The following is a 22223-nucleotide window of genomic DNA, read 5'->3' as shown; positions in this document are numbered from 1 at the left end:
AAAAGATTAATAATAATTAAAGCAGGAATTTGACAAAATATCTTGCACAAAAAATATTTTACAAAAACACAATGACACATACACCCTGACAGCATCTGATTGGTTAAGTAACATCATGTTAACCCCTCATGTCACCTGAATCTTGTACATTTTGAGAGGCACATTCACCACACTTTGAAATGAAATAAAACACCCTTTTTGACAGATATTAATTAAATCTGTGTACATTAATATTTTTTTCTATGCATTAACATTCAAGATTTTAAATCATTTATTCATCTGCCACATAAAAATATGAATTTATTTATTTCACTAATAACTGCTAACTGGACTTCTAATAAAGGCCTAGTAACCTGGGTTACTGGGAACAGCAAAACCAGACAAATTTATCTTTAACTGTGAAAGTCCTAATCCCAGAAAGCAACATTCAGGAAGTCCACATCTTCCTCACTGCAGTCCAACACATAAATCTCTTCTACACTGTCCAAACCCTGACAAGATTGTCACAATTATGAGGGACTAATAAACAAAGAACTTACAAAACAAGCACAGGGAACCACAACAGGCAACAAGGACAAACTCAGAGATGAACAGCTCTGCAACCAAATCCAAAAATACACAGACAAACCAAAACAGATAAAGGGGAGAACAAAGACTATGTAGACACAGGAGCTAAGGTGATTGCACACAGGTGAAACACATAAGGGCGGGGCAGGGCAGACAATCACCACACAGAAACAGGACCAAGGCAGGAAGCAGAAACACTGACTGGCTGTAAAATTTAGTAATACAATTTTAAACTCAACCCCAAACCAAACAGGGAACCAATGACAGTAGGCGAGCAGTAGAGTAATACCATCATATGACTCCACTGCAGCAACATTTCATACAAGCTTAAGACAGCAGAGGGAGGCCTGTCTGTCTGATACCTGAATAAACTGCTAACCCAAACCCAGAATGAATAAACACATCAAACCTTTTGTAGCTCAGTGATTGATGAAAATGATCTCATTTTGAAAACCATCCTGAACTGCTTAAAAAACACATAATAGGGTAAGACCCAAGCCCTTAATGCCTACCCATGTTCCTACACAATGTAGAAGGATACTCTGACCCACTGCATCGAATGCAGCAACCCTATCTCAAAAAAACCATGTCAGCAGCCAACAATAAGTCATTTGTAACCTTAACACTACTATGGTGAGCTCTAAACTGTCAAACTAACTGAATGGAAAACCAACAAAAACTGTTTGAAATATCAGTCATTTCATATTGCTAACATTACTTTTGAGAACTCATTTTATTGAGTCATTTAAAATGGACCTACAGGAAGCTTATTTACCATTATAGCAGTTTCTCAGTATTTTCAAACTTTACACAACAATATATCTAAATCATAACTCAATGATTGCAACCTAGGAGGTCATGATGTAACATTTGGATCACTGTGTTTTGCTGGTTTGTCTTTTTACAGACACAGTATCATATCACGGCATTACAAAATTAGGATTACACTCAACTCTTCACTCTACTGGCAATGTAAGAGAACATATCAAAAAATAAATACAAGTGCTCAGGACACATTACATCTTTACATAGAAAATAGCTGTTTGCTGCTGTGTTAAGTTTAAAATCTAGTTTATAGAATCTTTAACAAGGTAAATCTGGTGTGAAGCCACTTTACTACATATACCTCTTTGAGCCTGGTCCATAAGGTCCGGGAGCTGGTATCTCCATCCAGGCAACAGCAGCTGACCAACAACACCTGGAAAACACAAGAACAAACACCTGAAACACTTGCAGGAAAACATGGCACAGAATATTTACTGCTTCTACAGAGTTTACAAGTTTGAATTTAACACCATGGTAACAATTACACCAAACACAAACTATGACACTACAATAGAAAACCAGTTGACGCAAGTTTATCACATACAAACATACATAAACACATGGATGAATTTGACTAAAAATGATGAATTCATTTCAGTTTTTGCTAAAACCTCGACTTGATTCAACAACAAAAAGGACTAAAGAGCTCCCTGCAGGTTAAAACCCCCCCCCCCCCCCACCCCTTCCCCCCATCACAACAATCACACTTTGAGTTTAGAAGTGGAGAACGTCTCCTGAAGTTGGGTCATTTTTCTGTACAATATAATAATAACAATTACATCATGATTATCATACTTTTTTTTCCCCAATTACAGAAGACATCCACAAAAATGTCATTCACTGCAACTACAGTACTTTGCTTTTATTTGAGGTTATCTACGTATACTACATCATGTTTGTACATTGAATTTGGCAAAGACACAAAACTGAGCACTAGAGTTGTGCCGATGCAAGATGGACGATCGACTTTAAAACATTAAGACATGCTTGACTTATTTCCCCACTAATGTACCAACTTATTATTATTATAAGCAGGTGATTTAGTCACACATTTAAACACACACACACAAACGCATGAAAACGACTGAAAACTGAAGTAAGTCAAAAGGTTTCACATAAAGACAGTGCTAATGCTAATGCTAATGCTAAAGCACGCAGCTAATTAGTTAGCTCGTTAGCCTAACCTTTGCGCCGCAGGTGTGTTCTGCGTCCAACCGTTTCACTCACACTCCACAATAACTGCTCCGTTTCTTTTGTTTTTTTTTTTTGCTCGGTCTCATTCTAGTCAACAAACTTCCAAACAACATCCGCTCAAATGTCGGTTTTACTCTGTGTTTTCGTTAGTTTTTCCCTATTTGTTTCTCCCACAGTGTCACGGCGCAGACGTCAGCCAACGTCGGTGCACAAACACCTGATTGGTCGGCTGACTCTGGTGTAAATAACTTATCATTTCAATCAGCAAATATTTGAGTGTGATTAACATCAGTCATTAGTACAGTTCTAATAACAACATTAAAGCATCATTGTCAAAACACTTGATGCCGTCTCTGTTCAAAGTCTTAAACAAAGGAGATATAAATCTGAATATGTCCATAGGGAGAGTTCAACTCAGAGGTCAAATCGAAGAACACACTAAAAGGAAACGACAAACACTGAGAATGGGAAGGGGGGGGGGCAACATTTACTTCTCACTTCAACTTCAGATCTAAATCTGTTGTTCAAATCAGAAACGTGTCAAGATGTTGAGAAATGAATCAAACTGAGGCTGGAGCTCTGTGGGTTGAACAAGTCTTTACCCATTATAGGAAAACATCCCACTGGTGTATGTGAGTGTGGAAGTTATTCATCCCTACAGGATGAATAAAGTACATGTGTGTGTGTGTGTGTGTGTGTGTGTGTGTGACAGGTCACAGCTCAGTGAAATGCTGCTCCACACTACTGTCGCTTCTACAGACAATGACCAGGTGGATTATGGGATGTTTATTACACACAGCTCCCTCCTGCAACACAGCATACACTCTAACTATCACCGGTCTCAGGATAATCACAGGAAAGTCCTATTTTCTCTGTGCATTTCAATAAACAATAAAATAAAATACACAAATCTTTTCATATGAAATAAAAACAAAAATGACATTCCAGTGTGATCGTATAGTGTATATTGTTATTCCACAAGCATAAGTACAAACCCCCCCCACCACATAATCCATTATGTGACATAAAATTGATTTTAAAAACACTTTCTACATTTACCATGAGGTAAGTACAGAAATACACTAAATTTAGATGAACAAATATTAACCCTTTAGCTGAACAGGTGGCAAAACATACAATAAAATGTCATGAAAGGCAACATAACAAAGTGCACAGCATATTACCTGCAACGCAGCACACAGCACAGCATCACCGGTCTCAGCATAATCTGAACAACACATGGAACAAGGGAAAGCTTTTAAGATAGTTTAGCATCATTACGAGTCTCCAAAAAGTATGTATGGCTTAACAAATCACAGTAAGTGCTAAAAACACTTAGCACAAATATCAGTGAGCACATTACACAGCAACATATAAAACATGAACACCGGAAACCAAAATCATAGATTATTCATGATTATTTTCTCTCAATAAGGATTTTTTAAAATGTATTTATTGCAAAATGGGAACTATTAGGAAAAAATCCGCATAATCAATTTGATAATACATCTCCATAAATCCTCCGACGATAAAGCATTTCTGCTGTTCCGGTAGGTGATTATATCTGTGACTGAACACAAAGAGAAAAGCTGTCCGACAAAACATATCTGGTATTTTTATCGAGGCGACACCCATCTATGTCTCTGTTGTTGTTTTGGTTGCTGGTTTGCTGCCGGTACTTTATGCGGGTTCAGATTTAACTATTGAACAACTTGTTTAATAGGTCAGGGGCCCGACTGAAAGGGGCCCCGAGACAGCTGCAGATTCTCTGAGGGAGGATAAAGTGTTCAGACGCTTAATGAAGAAATAAGGCAATTTAGAAATTCTCCTTTACAAGGTATAATCCTGCATCCAAAGCATTACTTGTGTTATATTATTCTATATTAGTTATTATTGTATTATTCCAGATGTGTTAACTAATTCATTCAAATGTATCACTGAACTCTTGTGACCTATAGTGTCTTTTAATATTTCTGTCTGAGGGATTTCTCTGAATCTTAATTACATCATAATATTTCTGTGTGGGATATGTGAGTTTTGTTGACAGACCTGTGAGTAAAGAGACTGACTCACCTCACATCAGCCTCTTTCTGCTGATTTCTGTAGTTGTGAATCACGTCACTGCAGCTTCATGACGCCATCTAGTGGACTGATGGTAGAAGTACAGCAGCTGACGGCAGCTTCCTCTGCCTCACACTGATATGAAACAGAGAAGAAGAGCCAATCAGCGGAGGAGCAGCTGGAGAAATGATGTACATTTGAGTCGATGTGCAGATGAATGATGTGTGTTTCTCTCCACATGAAGGTAGAAAGTGTGTGTGAGCTGATGTGGATGTGAACTCAGCAGCATGGATCAGTGTGAGGACAGAGAGGAGGGAGCCCCTCCCTCTAAAACCACTCTGTGTGGGGAACATGAGAGAAAGACCAGAGCTCAGAGGTGAGATGAGGATCTCTAACTGTCCATGACTCACATCACTGCTCCATCATTATTCACACTCAAAGCTCTGTGTGTGTTAGGGTTAGAGACACACCACACTCTGCTGGACCTGGACCGGGACCTGGACCTGGACATAGACATGGACCTGGACCTGGACCTGGACATAGACGTGGACCTGGACCTGGACCTGGACCTGGACATAGACCTGGACGTAGACGTAGACATAGACGTGGACCTGGACCTGGACGTAGACCTGGACCTGGACCGGGACCTGGACGTAGACATAGACGTGGACCTGGACATGGACCTGGACCTGGACCGGGACCTGGACGTAGACGTAGACGTAGACATAGACATAGACATGGACCTAGACATGGACCTGGACCTGGACCTGGACCGGGACCTGGACGTAGACGTAGACATAGACGTGGACCTGGACGTAGACCTGGACCTGGACCGGGACCTGGACGTAGACATAGACGTGGACCTGGACCTGGACCTGGACATGGACCGGGACCTGGACCTGGACCGGGACCTGGACGTAGACATAGACATGGACCTAGACGTGGACCTGGACCTGGACCTGGACCTGGACCTGGACCGGGACCTGGACGTAAACATAGATGTAGACATAGACATGGACCTGGACCTGGACCTGGACGTAGACGTGGACCTGGACCGGGACCTGGACCGGGACCTGGACGTAGACGTAGACGTAGACATAGACGTGGACCTGGACCTGGACCTGGACCTGGACCGGGACCTGGACATAGACGTACACATAGACGTGGACCTGGACCTGGACCTGGACCTGGGTCCAGCTGTGTGTCCATGAAGAGTGACCAGTCCATGGAATTTCCTGTTAATTTCAGACAATCTGTTGATGGAAGGTCAGAATTTAAAACAGTCAGAAAGACATTTCTCACTAAAAGTCATTTGTTGTGTTTATTTAAAGATTGAAGATATTTTTCATCAGTTTTTATTCAACATGCACATTTATCAGTTCTGTTTTCGTTTCAGGATCCAGCAGCAGAGACCAGACTCTCCTGAACCCAGCTGTCTGTCTTTAAAGAGCGACGGGTCTATGGGCAGGATCATTGACTTTAAAGGGCGACGTCCATCAGCTGATCAGATGTAAGCTGTAACTGACAGTGAGACTCAGGTTATTGCAGAAAAGAACTAGTTTGTACGACGTGTTGTCGGACCCGGTCTGAAATCAAAGTGTTTGTGTCTGTTGTGAACGTCCTCACTGGAAGGTGGAGGTAAAACAGTGGAGGCTTGGTGAGAGCTGTTGGGACTAAAGCAAACGCTGAGCTGAAAGCTACAAACAGCTGCAGACCGAGCTGTTGATTCTCAGTGGGATCAGCAGGACTGGTAAACCTTTACCGCCGCAGGGAGTCGTCCGATTGGCTGTCACGTCCAAAAGTGACTTCGTGGACCTTTAGCTTGTGTCCGTCTCTGTGTGGACAGACGTAATGTGAGCTCATTCTTCATGATTCCTCCACAGAGTGGACCAGGAGAGCTCAGAGGTTCCCAGGTCTCAGTCTGCCCAGCAGCATCAAACACAGCTGGACTCCATATTTATGGTCTGTACATGTACAACAACTACTGTTCCATCTGTTGTGTTCACAATAATCTCCGTGCTGCACTTTCAGACCAGTGGACTGTCAGTCTGTCCAACATGGATCTGATGTTTGATGCTGTCATTCATATAGTTTTCTGTTCCAGCTGCTGGAGGAGAACACGGTCGCTTTTGTCAAGAACGAGCTGAAGAAAATGCACAAGCTTCTGAGTCCAGATTACCCAGAATGCTCAGGGAGTCGGAGGGAGGATGAGGAGCTGTTGGGCGGTGAGGACGAAGAGCAGAGGAGGAGCAGCAGAGAGGCGTTTGTGAAGATCACAGTGAACTTCCTGAGGAGAATGAAGCAGGAGGAGCTGGCTGACTGTCTGCAGAGCAGTAAGAGGATTTCTCTAAAGATTCAACATGATGGAGAAATGAGACATTTACTAACATCAACACATGGAGGGAAACATGGTCATAGAGTCATTCTTTAGGGGAATTAAATGTTGTATTTTCTCATTGATCTTGTTTCTTGTTTGTTCATTCAGGACATTTTGCTGCAGTTTATCGACGTAAACTCAAATCTAACCTGAAGAAGAAGTTCCAGTTTGTGTTTGAGGGGATCGCTAAAGCAGGAAACCCAACCCTTCTGAACCAGATCTACACAGAGCTCTACATCACAGAGGGAGGGACTGGAGAGGTCAATGATCAACATGAGGTCAGACAGATTGAAACAACATCCAGGAAACCAGACAGACCAGAAACAACCATCAGACAAGAAGACATCTTTAAAGCCTCACCCGGAAGAGACGGACCAATCAGAACGGTGATGACAAAGGGAGTGGCTGGCATCGGGAAAACAGTCTTAACACAGAAGTTCACTCTGGACTGGGCCGAAGACAAAGCCAACCAGGACATACAGTTCACATTTCCATTCACCTTCAGAGAGCTGAACGTGCTGAAAGAGAGAAAGTTCAGCTTGGTGGAACTTGTTCATCACTTCTTTACTGAAACCAAAGAAGCAGGAATCTGCAGGTTCGATCGGTTCCAGGTCGTGTTCATCTTTGACGGTCTGGATGAGTGTAGACTTCCTCTGGACTTCCACAACACTGAGATCCTGACCGATGTTACAGAGTCCACCTCAGTGGACGTTCTGCTGACAAACCTCATCAGGGGGAAACTGCTTCCCTCTGCTCGCCTCTGGATAACCACACGACCTGCAGCGGCCAATCAGATCCCTCCTGAGTGTGTTGACGTGGTGACAGAGGTCAGAGGGTTCAATGACCCACAGAAGGAGGAGTACTTCAGGAAGAGGTTCAGAGATGAGGAGCAGGCCAGCAGCATCATCTCCCACATCAAGACATCACGAAGCCTCCACATCATGTGCCACATCCCGGTCTTCTGCTGGATCACCGCTACAGTTCTGGAGGAGGTGTTGGAAACCAGAAGGAAAGGAGAGCTGCCCAAGACCCTGACTGAGATGTACATCCACTTACAGAGTCCAGACGGACGCCTGGACTTGTTCCTCCGCTTCCTCCTGGGTCTTTCGCTGCAGACCAATCGGACTCTCCTACGAGGTCTGATGACACAGACAGGAAGTGGCTCAAAGACCAATCAGGAAACAGTCCAGTACATCAAGGAGAAGATTGAAGAGACTCCCTCTGCAGAGAAAAGCATCAACCTGTTCCACTGTCTGAATGAACTGAATGATCGTTCTCTAGTGGAGCAGATCCAACAGTCCCTGAGATCAGGACGTCTCTCCACAGATGAACTGTCTCCTGCTCAATGGTCAGCTCTGGTCTTCATCTTACTGTCATCAGAAGAAGATCTGGACGTGTTTGACCTGAAGAAATACTCTGCTTCAGAGGAGGCTCTTCTGAAGCTGCTGCCAGTGGTCAAAGCCTCCAACAAAGCTGTGTAAGTGTAGAGAGAGTTGATTTATTCATCATTATATAAAGACACTTCTGTCTTTTCAACAGGAGAGAAAATAACTTCCTTTCTTCTTTAATTCCTCCAAACTTTACTGTTTCTTTCAATAATTCAGTTTTTTCACCTCTGAAATAAAGGTGTCACAATGTTTAGGATTTATACCACAAACTGGGAAATGTACACGTATACGTTACACTTCAATCAATTCGAAGAAACCACAAACTGACAACCTTTAACATCTACACCCACGTGAAGGGAGTTACTCAAATCGCCTCCTCAACATACATGGAGCACATGGATGAATTTGACTAAAAAGGACGAATCCATTTCAGTTTTTGCTAAAACCTCAACTTGATTCAACAACAAAAAGGACTAGAGAGTTCCCTGCAGGTTAACACCCCCCCCCCCCCCCCATCACAACAATCACACTTTGAGTTTAGAAGTGGAGAACGTCTCCTGAAGTTCGGTCAAGGTGGGTCATTTTTCTGTACAATATAATAATAACAATTACATCGTGATGATCATACTTTTTTTTTTTTTTAAAACCATTTTCACAATTACTGAAGACATCCACAAAAATGTAATTCACTGCAACTACAGTACTTTGGTTTTATTTGAGGTTATTTATGTACTTTGAAACATCGAGACATGCTTGACTTATTTCCCCACTAATGTACCAACTTATTATTTGTAGTATTAATGTGAGCTGGTAATACTTCATGCACCCAGAATAAACCGGAACCACAAACTGCTATACCACAACATACATTTATTTACGATGCACGACATAAAAGGCTCGTCTCCAGTCGACAAGCAGCGAGGGAGTTTTGCTAGAAGGACACAATGTCGGTCTCACTGAAGGAGTAACGGGGCAAAATGTACAATTCAGTGAATCCACTCAAACATGAACAAACAAGCCAAAAAAATACAAAAATAATTCACTAATGTGGAGCTACACTGCACAGTGTTTCCTCTACATTCATTTAGCAGTGGTGGCCCGCCACTGCTAAATCATAGCCGCCACGCCTTCAAATTTCTTTTATTTTTTTATTTTTTATTTTTTAATTGTCGCAAATGCACCACCACCACCACATCTCTCCACCTTCACAGCCTGTGTGATGATGAGCGCAACAGCGGGGGGAGGGGAGGGAGGGAGTGGGGGGGTGGTTGGGGGATCCTATTGGAGTTAATTACTCGCGAGAGCGCAGCCTTGAAAGTGACGTCACGTCAGGCACCAGGTGAGAGTCAGAGAAGTGTAGTCGTGAGGATTAAGGTCGACTTATTATCCAACTCAGTGACGCTAACTTGGGTAAACTAATCGATAGCGTTAAGCTCATATCTACACGTCATTAAGTTTTAACTGCTGACTGCTTGTTCAGATGCTTCTCTAAGAAGAAGAAGACGCTAGTCAGGTAGCATCATAAGCCTGTTACTGACTCGGTAAAAAATAGTGTTTTAATGTTGACACTTGTGATCAGATGTGATGTGAGTGTAAACTATATAACGCTGTCAGCGTTACGTCACTCACACTTTTAATGTAATCTTATTAGACAAGTGACATTAGAGACAGGGAGGAGCTGTTAAACAAAGTGAAGGAGAGCTGGGTGAAGGTGCAGGAGAGAGTTGAGCCCCCCCCCCCCCCATAGCATGCCCCCCCCCACTGCTGAAAAAAATCCTAGAGGAAACACTGCTGCAACATAAGGAAGCCTAAAGTATAGAGTTAGAAATAAAACAAGCTCATTCACCACAAAACACATGAGGGGAATTCCACTTAAATCAAATCAAAGTGACTGAGAAGCAGGTGATTTAGTCTCTCACACACACACACACACACACACACACACACACACACACACTCTCTCTCTCTCTCTCTCTCTCTATCATTTTTCATCTCTAACTTATAATGAATAACAAATAAATAACTAGAACTTTTTTGCGCGCGCGCGCCACGTTTCCTTGTTCAATTTTAGTTTCACTTTCACATTTTCAGGTTTGTTTGTGACGCAGATGATTTCCTCCTCTGAAGGTAATGTGATCCGTGTTTGACCGTCGCTACCTGATTGAAAACCTGACTCTAGACTTACTTTAGTTTCATCGTCGTTATTTTATTATAATCTTAATGTAACTCTTCAGAGCTGTAACTGGAAAGTTCCCGCCTGAATCAGCCTGTGGAGGAGGCGGAGATGAGCCGCTGCTCTCCCGCCGTCTGAACCACTAAATGCGGCCTGAGCTCTGCCGGACAGCCGCTGGAGAACAGCTGGGACTTTCTCTGTGGGTGAACGGTCTGTCATTAGATTCACACTGTAGGACAGATGTGGACAGATGTGGACTGATGTGGACTCAGTGTGGCGGGCTGAGGGGCAGACAGCTGCTGTTGTTATTAAACAAGTAATCATGGCCGTATTCAGGAAGATAACTGCGTCACAAACCTGCCGCTCCTCCAACAGGAACTTCATCTTTATGAACATTTGAATTTAAACGTGATCGGTGACGTCATGAAAGAGATTTCCTTTGAATTAAGATTTGATCTTATTGTGAACTTTATTGAGACTGTCAGTCATTTATTTTGGAGCTGTCTCTTCAAGTTATTTGGAGGGGTGTGTCTGATTGTGACAGTAACTAAGTACATTTACTCCAGTACTTTACTGAATTACAATCTTAATTGTACTTTACTAGAGTATATCCATGTTCTGCTTCTTTATACTTGTACTACATTCATTTCACAGCTACAGTTACTTTTCAGACAATATGATGATATAATAACGACAGAGTCCATTCTGCATGATACTTGATGCTTTAACTATATTTGACTAATAACACTTGTGGACTTTTACTCTGGTAAAATGATTAAGAAGGATTTTCACTTGTAGTGGAGCCTTTTTCTCTCAATAAGGATTTTTTAAAATGTATTTATTGCAAAATGAGAACTATTAGGAAAAACTCTACATAATCAATTTGATAATACATCTCCATAAATCCTCCGACGATAAAGCATTTCTGCTGTTCCGGTAGGTGATTATATCTGTGACTGAACACAAAGAGAAAAGCTGTCCGACAAAACATGTCTGGTATTTTTATCGAAGCGACACCTATCTATGTCTCTGTTGTTGTTTTGGTTGCTGGTTTGCTGCCGGTACTTTATGCGGGTTCAGATTTAACTATTGGACAACTTGTTTAATAGGTCAGGGGCCCGACTGAAAGGGGCCCCGAGACAGCTGCAGATTCTCTGAGGGAGGATAAAGTGTTCAGACGCTTAATGGAGAAATAAGGCAATTTAGAAATTCTCCTTTACAAGTTATAATCTTGCATCCAAAGCATTACTTGTGTTATATTATTCTATGTTATTATTGTATTATTCCAGATGTGTTAACATGTCAGGAGCATTTTAATGTTCATCACAATGTAAACTTACTTGTAAACTGGTTCTAAGTTCTTGATTTCTATTGGTTTACAGGCCTGTTGCACTGCACTGTTCAGTTTCCACTGATTAATTAATTAATATTTCTGTCTGAGGGATTTCTCTGAATCTTAATTAGATCATAATATTTCTGGGTGGGATATGTGAGTTTTGTTGACAGACCTGTGAGTAAAGAGACTGTCTCACCTCCCATCAGCCTCTTTCTGCTGATTTCTGTAGTTGTGAATCACGTCACTGCAGCTCCATGACGCCATCTAGTGGACGGATGGTAGAAGTGCAGCAGCTGACGGCAGCTTCCTCTGCCTCACGCTGATATGAAACAGAGAAGAAGAGCCAATCAGTGGAGGAGCAGCTGGAGAAATGATGTACATTTGAGTCGATGTGCAGATGAATGATGTGTGTTTCTCTCCACATGAAGGTAGAAAGTGTGTGTGAGCTGATGTGGATGTGAACTCGGCAGCATGGATCAGTGTGAGGACAGAGAGGAGGGAGCCCCTCCCTCTAAAACCACTCTGTGTGGGGAACATGAGAGAAAGACCAGAGCTCAGAGGTGAGATGAGGATCTCTAACTGTCCATGACTCACATCACTGCTCCATCATTATTCACACTCAAAGCTCTGTGTGTGTTAGGGTTAGAGACACACCACACTCTGCTGGACCTGGACCGGGACCTGGACCTGGACCTGGACCTGGACGTAGACGTAGACGTAGACATGGACCTGGACCTGGACCTGTTGCAAAGAGGTGGGCTGTAACTAACATGATAATATTGCTGTAGTTTAAATAGCTGTGTATCCAGAGGTTTATTAATGTGTTTATTTGCAGCACCGTTCTTCTTCATGTTTATATTCTCATATCTGAAAGCTGTGCAGTATAACCAGTCTTTAACTGCAGACCTCAATTTAACATTTCCTCCACACACAGTCTGACTGTTGAACCCTCTGTTCCTGTTGTCAGACGACTGAGTATAAAACGTGGTTCATCTCAATTCCCTTAAATCCTCGTTTCCCTCTCGCATCTCTTCCCTGCGTCTTCGTCCCTCCGACTGAAGACATGAGAGATGATGAAGGAAAAGATGTGAGGAGACAAGGAGACGAGGAGACATGGTTTTAGAGAAATGAGACGTCCTTCTTTCTGAACCTTCATCTCCTCTGACAGCGGCTCAGCTGGATCAGCTGTCAGCTACATGTGCATGAACCATTTCTCATGACTCTGTTTTCATGTTGTTTTCACATTGATCCACTGAACTGCATGTTCAACAGGTTTTCTGTTCAGTGGTGAAAAAACACACTTATCCTGGTTTCTTAACTGTATCCACAATAGACTGTTGGACTGTGTTCTGGAAGCACTTCAGATTAAATCCTGTGTCTTTCAGGAGGAAACTGGAAGAACCTGGATCCAGCTGTGTGTCCATGAAGAGTGACGGGTCCATGGATCGTCCTCTTCAAGTCAGAAGATCAAGAAGGTCAGAATTTAAATCTGACAGAAAGACATTTCTCACTTAAATTCAGTTGTTGTGTTCAAGAAGCAATTGAAGATATTTTTCATCAGTTTTTATTCAACATGCACATTTATCAGTTCTGTTTTTGTTTCAGGATCCAGCAGCAGAGCGACGGGTCTATGGGCAGGTTCATTGGCTTTAAAGGGCGACGTCCATCAGCTGATCAGATGTAAGCTGTAACTGACAGTGAGACTCAGGTTATTGTAGAAAAGAACCAGTTTGTACGACGTGTTGTCGGACCCGGTCTGAAATCAAAGTGTTTGTGTCTGTTGTGAACGTCCTCGCTGGAAGGTGGAGGTAAAACAGTGGAGGCTTGGTGAGAGCTGTTGGGACTAAAGCAAACACTGAGCTGAAAGCTACAAACAGCTGCAGACCGAGCTGTTGATTCTCAGTGGGATCAGCAGGACTAGTAAACCTTTACCGCTACAGGGAGTCGTCCGATTGGCTGTCACATCCAAACGTGACTTCGTGGACCTTTAGCTTGTGTCTGTGTCTGTGTGGACAGACATAATGTGAGCTCATTCTTCATGATTCCTCCACAGAGTGGACCAGGAGAGCTCAGAGGTTCCCAGGTCTCAGTCTGCCCAGCAGCATCAAACACAGCTGGACTCCATATTTATGGTCTGTACATGTACAACAACTACTGTTCCATCTGTTGTGTTCACAATAATCTCCGTGCTGCACTTTCAGACCAGTGGACTGTCAGTCTGTCCAACATGGATCTGATGTTTGATGCTGTCATTCATATAGTTTTCTGTTCCAGCTGCTGGAGGAGAACACGGTCGCTTTTGTCAAGAACGAGCTGAAGAAGATGCACAAGCTTCTGAGTCCAGATTACCCAGAATGCTCAGGGAGTCGGAGGGAGGATGAGGAGGTGTTGGACGCTGAGGACGAAGAGCAGAGGAGGAGCAGCAGAAAGGCGTTTTTGAAGATCACAGTGAACTTCCTGAGGAGAATGAAGCAGGAGGAGCTGGCTGACTGTCTGCAGAGCAGTAAGAGGATTTCTCTAAAGGCTCAACATGATGGAGAAATGAGACATTTAAAAATAAACACAGCACAGGCTTTGCCTCATCATGATCAGTGTTTTACATGCAGCATCCGCATTGCCTTCATGTTGTGACACTAAACTTACCTTAAGTGGTAACATTTGCTCTCTCTATCTCTAAAAATACATACAGTCATGGCCAAAAATATTGGCACCCCTGCACTTCTTTCAGATAATGCAGCATTTCTCCCAGAAAATTGTTGCAATTAAAAATGCTTTTGTATTCACATGTTTATTTCTTTTGTTTGCATTGGAACAACACAAAAAAGCAGAGAGAAAAGCCAAATCTGACATCATTCTAAACAGAACTCCAAAAATGGACTGGACAAAATTATTGACACCCTCAACTTCATATTTGGTAGAACACACTTTGGAAAAAATTACTGAAATCAATCGCTTCCTGTAACCATGAATGAATTTATGAAACCTCTCTACTGGTATTTTGGGCCACTCTTCTTTTGTCAACTGCTCCAGGTTGCTCAGATTTGATGGGTGCCTTCTCCCAACTGCTGTTTTGAGATCTCTGCACAGGTGTTCTATGGGATTTAGATCTGGACTCATTGCTGGCCACTTCAGAACTCTCCAGCGCTTTGTCTTAAACCATTTTTGGGTGCTTTTTGAAGTATGGTCTGGGTCATTGTCCTGCTGGAAGACCCATGACCTCTGATGGAGACCCAGCTTTCTGACACTGGGTCCTACATTGCGCTCCAAAATTCTTTGGTAGTCTTCAGATTCCATGATGCCATGCACACAGTCAAGGCACCCAGTGCCAGAAGCAGCAAAGCAACCCCAAAACATCTGTGAACCTCCACCATGCTTGACCGTAGGGACCGTGTTCTTTGCTTTGAAGATCTCATTTCGTTTTCTGTAAACAGAACAATGATGTGCTTTACCAAAAAGCTCTATTTTGGTCTCATCTGTCCACAGGACGTTCTCCCAGAAGGATTTAGGCTTCCTCAGGTTTTGGCAAACTCCAGTCTGGGTTTTTTTATGTCTCTTTGTCAGCAGAGGGGTTCTCCTGGGTCTCCTACCATAGCATCCCATTTCATTCAGATGGTGACAGATAGTGCGAGCTGACACTGTTGTACCCTGTGTCTGCAGGTCAGTTTGAATTTCTTTGGAAGTTGATCTAGGTTCTTTATCCACCATTCAAACAATCCTTCATTGCAATCTTTCATCAATTTTCCTCTTCCATCCACATCCAGGGAGGTTAGCTGCAGTGCCATGGGTTGTAAACTTCTTGATGACATTGCGCACAGTAGACACAGGAACATTAAGATCTCTAGAGATGGACTTGTAGCCTTGAATTGTCCATGCTTTTCCACAATTTTGGTTCTCAAATCCTCAGACAATTCTTTGCTCTTTCTTTTCTCCATGCTCAGTGTGGTACACACAGACACATAACACAAAGGTTGAGTCAACTTTTCTCCATTTAAACTGGTTGCCAGTGTGATTTCTATATTGCTGGCACCTGTTACTTGCCATAGATGAGTTTAAATACAAATTAAAGGAGCATCACATGCTTGAAATCCTATTATTTCTTACAATTTTGAAAATGTGCCAATCATTTTGTCCAGTCCATTTTTGGAGTTCTGTGTAGAATTATGTCAAATAATTTGTGTTGTTCCAGTGCAAACAAAAGAAATAAACATGTGAATAGCAAAGCATTTTTAATTTAAACAATTTACGGGGAGAACTTGTGCATTGTCTAAAAGAAGTGCACAGGTGCCAATATTTTTGGCCATGACTGTATGAACAAGTCGAGGCAGCCACTACAAACAATATTTGGAATAATTATAAATTATGTGCTATGAATCCTAAGATGTAAACCTTCTTTACTGGTCATTGTGTTGTTGCAATGCTGTTTGTTATTCATCTGATTTTAGGTTTAAACCAGTTGCTGCCCTGCAAAGTTTGTCACAACAAGGCATCTGTTGTTCATGTCATGGTTTCAGCAAACAGGATGGGAGGGGCGAGGGGGCGGTGAGGATTTGCTCACAGTGTGAATTTGTTTAGAGTCATACTCCATTCTCTTGTTGGTGAACAAGTTAGATACAGCTACTTTCAGAAAATATACTTTTGTGTCCGTCCAGAATCTCCTGCTATGTGCCAACCTAGACTCAAATCTAACCTGAAGAAGAAGTTCCAGTGTGTGTTTGAGGGGATCTCTAAAGCAGGAAACCCAACCCTTCTGAACCAGATCTACACAGAGCTCTACATCACAGAGGGAGGGACTGGAGAGGTCAATGATCAACATGAGGTCAGACAGATTGAAACAACATCCAGGAAACCAGTCAGACCAGAAACAACCATCAGACAAGAAGACATCTTTAAAGCCTCACCCGGAAGAGACGGACCAATCAGAACGGTGATGACAAAGGGAGTGGCTGGCATCGGGAAAACAGTCTTAACACAGAAGTTCACTCTGGACTGGGCCGAAGACAAAGCCAACCAGGACATACAGTTCACATTTCCATTCACCTTCAGAGAGCTGAACGTGCTGAAAGAGAGAAAGTTCAGCTTGGTGGAACTTGTTCATCACTTCTTTACTGAAACCAAAGAAGCAGGAATCTGCAGGTTCGATCGGTTCCAGGTCGTGTTCATCTTTGACGGTCTGGATGAGTGTAGACTTCCTCTGGACTTCCACAACACTGAGATCCTGACCGATGTTACAGAGTCCACCTCAGTGGACGTGCTGCTGACAAACCTCATCAGGGGGAAGCTGCTTCCCTCTGCTGGCCTCTGGATAACCACACGACCTGCAGCAGCCAATCAGATCCCTCCTCAGTGTGTCGACATGGTGACAGAGGTCAGAGGGTTCACCGACCCACAGAAGGAGGAGTACTTCAGGAAGAGGTTCAGAGAGGAGGAGCAGGCCAGCAGGATCATCTCCCACATCAAGACGTCACGAAGCCTCCACATCATGTGCCACATCCCGGTCTTCTGCTGGATCACTGCTACAGTTCTGGAGGAGGTGTTGAAAACCAGAAGGAGAGGAGAGCTGCCCAAGACCCTGACTGAGATGTACATCCACTTCCTGGTGGTTCAGACCAAACTGAAGAAGGTCAAGTATGATGGAGGATCTGAGACGGATCCACACTGGAGTCCAGAGAGCAGGAAGATGATTGAGTCTCTGGGAAAACTGGCGTTTGAGCAGCTGCAGAAAGGAAACCTGATCTTCTATGAATCAGACCTGACAGAGTGTGGCATCGATATCAGAGCAGCCTCAGTGAACTCGGGAGTGTTCACACAGATCTTTAAAGAGGAGAGAGGCCTGTACCAGGACAAGGTGTTCTGCTTCGTCCATCTGAGTGTTCAGGAGTTTCTGGCTGCTCTTCATGTCCATCTGACCTTCATCAAGTCTGGACTCAATCTAATGTCAGAAGAACAATCAACCTCCAAGAAGTCTGAACCAAAACAAGACAAATCTGCAGAGACAAATTTCTACCAGAGAGCTGTGGACGAGGCCTTACAGAGTCCAGACGGACACCTGGACTTGTTCCTCCGCTTCCTCCTGGGTCTTTCGCTGCAGACCAATCGGACTCTCCTACGAGGTCTGATGTCACAGACAGGAATTGACTCACAGACCAATCAGGAAACAGTCCAGTACATCAAGAAGAAGATCGAAGAGACTCCCTCTGCAGAGAAAAGCATCAACCTGTTCCACTGTCTGAATGAACTGAACGATCGTTCTCTAGTGGAGCAGATCCAACAGTCCCTGAGATCAGGAAGTCTCTCCACAGATGAACTGTCTCCTGCTCAATGGTCAGCTCTGGTCTTCATCTTACTGTCCTCAGAAGAACATCTGGACGTGTTTGACCTGAAGAAATACTCTGCTTCAGAGGAGGCTCTTCTGAAGCTGCTGCCACTGATCAAAGCCTCTAACAAAGCTGTGTAAGTGTAGAGAGAGTTGATTTATTCATCATTATATAAAGACACTTCTGTCTTTTCAACAGGAGAGAAAATAACTTCCTTTCTTTAATTCCTCATGATCATTTCTTCAGACTGAGTGGCTGTAACCTCTCAGAGAGAAGCTGTGAAGCTCTGTCCTCAGTCCTCAGCTCCCAGTCCTCTAGTCTGAGACACCTGGACCTGAGTAACAACGACCTGCGGGACTCGGGAGTGAAGCTGTTGTCTGCTGGACTGGAGAGTCCACTCTGTACACTGGAGACTCTCAGGTCAGGATCCATCAACCTGTTTATCTGATGACAGTTTAACAGAGCAGCAGGTGTTGACAGAGGGTTCCTGTGTGTTGTTTTGTGTGTTCAGTCTGTCAGGATGTCAGGTCACAGAGGAAGGCTGTGCTTCTCTGGCCTCAGCTCTGAGCTCCAACCCCTCCCACCTGAGAGAGCTGGACCTGAGCTACAATCATCCAGGAGACTCAGAACTGAAGCTTCTGTCTGCTGGACTGGAGGATCCAGACTGGAGACTGGACACTCTCAGGTATGTAGAGGCCTGCTGCAGACACACACACTGTCTGATAGAGGAGGGACTTTATGCAGGTGCAGACTTTACTATTAGACAAGGTGATGAAGTATCTTCTCCATGTCTCCTCCCTACTCTGTATATTTAAAGATGAAGACTCCACTTCCTGTTTCTCTGTGGTCAACGTACATCCATAGACACAAGCCTCCATCTGAACACAGTCATCAAACAGTCTGTGTATGAGAGCCATGTAATGTCCATGTGTGCATGCTGACAGAGAACGTGCTGGTCTGACCCCCCTCCTCCTTTCAGGGCGGAGCCTGATGGAGTCCGATGGTTGACACCAGGTCTGAAGAAGTGTAAGTGTGTTTTTAATGTGATTGATGAAAACAAAGCAGCACATTCAACCGTCTTCAAACTGTCACATCACTGATGTCAGGAGTCATCATCAAACTGTCAATAACTGATCAGATGATCAATAACTGCAGCTGTGTCTTGTTCTCTCCATCAGATTCCTGTGAACTCACAATCGACACAAACACAGTGAACAGAGAGATCAAACTGTCTGACAACAACAGGAAGGTGAAACATGTGGAGGAGGATCAGTCATATCCTGATCATCCAGACAGATTTGACCTTCGACCTCAGCTGCTCTGTTCAAATGGTCTGACTGGTCGCTGTTACTGGGAGGTCAAGTGGAGCGGACATGTTGAGATATCAGTGAGTTACAGAGGAATCAGCAGGAGAGGAAATATGAAAGATTCTGTGTTTGGATGGAACAATCACTCCTGGAATCTGAACTGCTCTGATACTCTTGGTTACTCTGTCTGTCACAATGACAGAGAAACATATATCTCCTCCTCCTCCTCCTCCTCCTCCTCCTCCCCCTCCTCTAACAGAGTAGCAGTGTATGTGGACTGTCCTGCTGGCTCTCTGTCCTTCTACAGAGTCTCCTCTAACAAACTGATCCACCTCCACACCTTCAACACCACCTTCACTGAACCTCTGTATCCTGGGTTTGGGTTCTGGCCCTTGTGCTTGCCTGGTTCCTCATTGTCTCTGTGTTGAATGTAGCAGAGAGAGAAACGTTCTAATTGTTGAACAGATAGTTCAGTCTCTACAAGTCCGTCCGAAAATTATCTTTGTAACGATACACTGAGCATAACGAATCACTAAGTTTCATTTATTTAGTACTTCCTGTCTTATTGTGAAATCACTAACATGTCCTGTCATTTCAGTCCAATCATCCTCACCTGGTCCCCACTTACTACCTGCCCCTGCCCTTCCCTGTCAGTAGACCCTGTATATGTACTAGAGTTTCCTTTGTTCCTGTGTCTGATTGTCATTGTTGTGCGTGCTTTCTCATGGTTTTCCTCGTGTGATTGATCATGTGATGGCCTAAGTCTGCCTTTTGTAGACTGGTAACAAATTTGTATTACTGCAGTGTATAAGAGCACATTACATAACGTACAAAGTAGTGTAGCAAAGTAATAATAAAGTATATTGGTTATTATCCATAAAGTTTGCTGTTGGAATGTGTCAAAACTATAACAGCGTACTATTACATATATTCATGTTCTATTGCATCTATATCTCGTATACCCACGATACATTTTGAATTTGCTTGTAACACAAACAAATGTACACTTGAGTCTCACTAATCAAACAGCCATATACTTAAAGTGTATAAAGTACTCTTGAAGTTGTTTCATTTTACACATAAAAGTTCACTGAATACACTTCAATTTAATTAATACTAAAGTATAGTTGGTATAATCAGCTGTTCAAAAATATTGTACTTTAAGTTAACTAATCATTAACATGCTTGAAGTATACTGGTCCTTAGTTCCGCTACTAAAACTTAATTCTACTTAAACTCTACTTAAAGACAGAAGCGACGATTATTACAGGAGAAAAATGTTGACTTTCACTTTGTGAAGATTCTGGCCGTGATGTTCTTTTCTTTTCACAATAAAAGTGAATATCAGTGTTTGGTCTTTCTCTGAATCTTAATACAACTGAGACTCTCTCGTGAGGTGGTTGATGACTCTAGAAATTTTGAGGTTGTTGGTTCAATCCTGAGACAGATTTTTAATGTTGAAAGCCAATATCTAGAGGAAAGACTGGAAGTCTCCAAGAGAAGAACTGGTTTTTGTTTCTGTCCCAGTCTCTCAAGCTGTTGAAGACTTGTCTAAAGGTTAGAGGTCATGGGTTTTAATCCTCAGTGACTCAATGAAGCTTGAAGTCCAACACTAAAAGTTGAGAACTCAAAATCTCTCTCAACCTCAAAGTGTTGAGACATTTAGAGGTTGTGTGTTTGATAATTAGCATGTCAGAGAGTCCAACATCCAGAGGAAAGACTGAGAAGCTTTTAGAAAAGGCCAGTTATCTAAAGCGCATGTCTTTGGACTGCGGGAGGAAGCCGGAGCACCTGGAGGAAACCCACACACAACAGCTGTGTAGGAGGCTTAACACTGGTTGTGGAAGACAGTTTCATGTCACAGGTCACACACCGTGACAGGACTGAGCACAGCAACAAGACACAAGCTAGTTATACTGCATCAGCGAGGTCTCCCCCGGACAAAGATTTCAAAGCAGACTGGGGTTTCAAGATGTGCTGTTCAAGCTCTTTTGAAGAAGCACAAAGAAACAGGCAACGTTGAGGATCGTAGACGCAGTGGACGGCCAAGGAAACTTAGTGCAGCGGATGAAAAACACATCGAGCTCAACTAAGGGAAGGGAATAGGAAGTCAACTGCCCCATATTGTAAGTTCATCAGTAAATGCTATGTGATTTATTCTCAGTAACACCCCATGCTGTTGTTTTCAGCTGTGATGGAACTGGTTCACTGAGCAATAAAGAATATATGGAAACTTTACTGTTTCTTTCAATAATTCAGTTTTTTCACCTCTGAAATAAAGGTGTCACAATGTTTATTTATATATAGGATTTATACCACAAACTGGGAAATGTACACGTATACATTACACTTCAATCAATTTGAAGAAACCACAAACTGACAACCTTTAACATCTACACCCACATGAAGGAAGTTACTCAAATCGCCTCCTCAACATACATGGAGCACATGGATGAATTTGACTAAAAATGATGAATTCATTTCAGTTTTTGCTAAAACCTCGACTTGATTCAACAACAAAAAGGACTAAAGAGCTCCCTGCAGGTTAACCCCCCCCCCCCCATCACAACAATCACACTGAGTTTAGAAGTGGAGAACGTCTCCTGAAGTTGGGTCAAGGTGGGTCATTTTTCTGTACAATATAATAATAATAACAATTACATCATGATTATCATACTTTT

General features: G+C 42.9%; 1 protein-coding gene across 3 annotated transcripts; it reads left to right on the top strand.

The window, feature by feature from the left end:
• Positions 1-5813: 5813 nt before the first annotated feature.
• On the top strand, positions 5814-20892 carry LOC130165420 (NACHT, LRR and PYD domains-containing protein 3-like). 3 transcript variants are annotated; one of them, XR_008826795.1, is made up of 11 exons: positions 10550-12481; positions 12562-12675; positions 13307-13396; positions 13527-13601; positions 13975-14053; positions 14196-14424; positions 16571-18371; positions 18482-18655; positions 18747-18920; positions 19053-19261; positions 19414-19515. XR_008826795.1 is itself a non-coding variant. In XM_056370689.1 (11 exons), the coding sequence occupies exons 1-11, from the start codon at positions 12393-12395 to the stop codon at positions 19968-19970; spliced, it is 3429 nt and encodes a 1142-aa protein (XP_056226664.1). In that variant the 5' UTR covers positions 10550-12392; the 3' UTR covers positions 19971-20892. The 3 variants fall into 3 exon arrangements, 2 of the variants coding, with proteins under 2 accessions (XP_056226665.1, XP_056226664.1); XM_056370689.1 differs by having other exon boundaries at positions 19215-19261; positions 19414-20892; XM_056370690.1 differs by lacking the exons at positions 10550-12481; positions 12562-12675; positions 13307-13396; ... (2 more) ...; positions 14196-14424; positions 16571-18371 and adding exons at positions 5814-5913; positions 6044-6157; positions 6531-6609; positions 6752-6980; positions 7133-8501 and having other exon boundaries at positions 19215-19261; positions 19414-20892.
• Positions 20893-22223: the final 1331 nt, after the last annotated feature.

This window comes from Seriola aureovittata, chromosome 24 (assembly GCF_021018895.1).
Source record: "Seriola aureovittata isolate HTS-2021-v1 ecotype China chromosome 24, ASM2101889v1, whole genome shotgun sequence".
NCBI classification, from domain to species: domain Eukaryota; kingdom Metazoa; phylum Chordata; class Actinopteri; order Carangiformes; family Carangidae; genus Seriola; species Seriola aureovittata.
This window is presented reverse-complemented; position numbering and strand designations above follow the sequence as displayed.

What these genes read in the sequence shown, in the direction of transcription:
- LOC130165420 (XM_056370689.1), top strand. Translation starts at nt 12,393, where the DNA reads ATGGATCAGTGTGAGGACAGAGAGGAGGGAGCCCCTCCCTCTAAAACC. An exon ending in CCTGGACCTGTTGCAAAGAG is followed by an intron (nt 12,676 to 13,306) that starts GTGGGCTGTAAC and finishes TGTGTCTTTCAG; the next exon opens with GAGGAAACTGGAAGAACCTG. An exon ending in AGCTGGACTCCATATTTATG is followed by an intron (nt 14,054 to 14,195) that starts GTCTGTACATGT and finishes TTTCTGTTCCAG; the next exon opens with CTGCTGGAGGAGAACACGGT.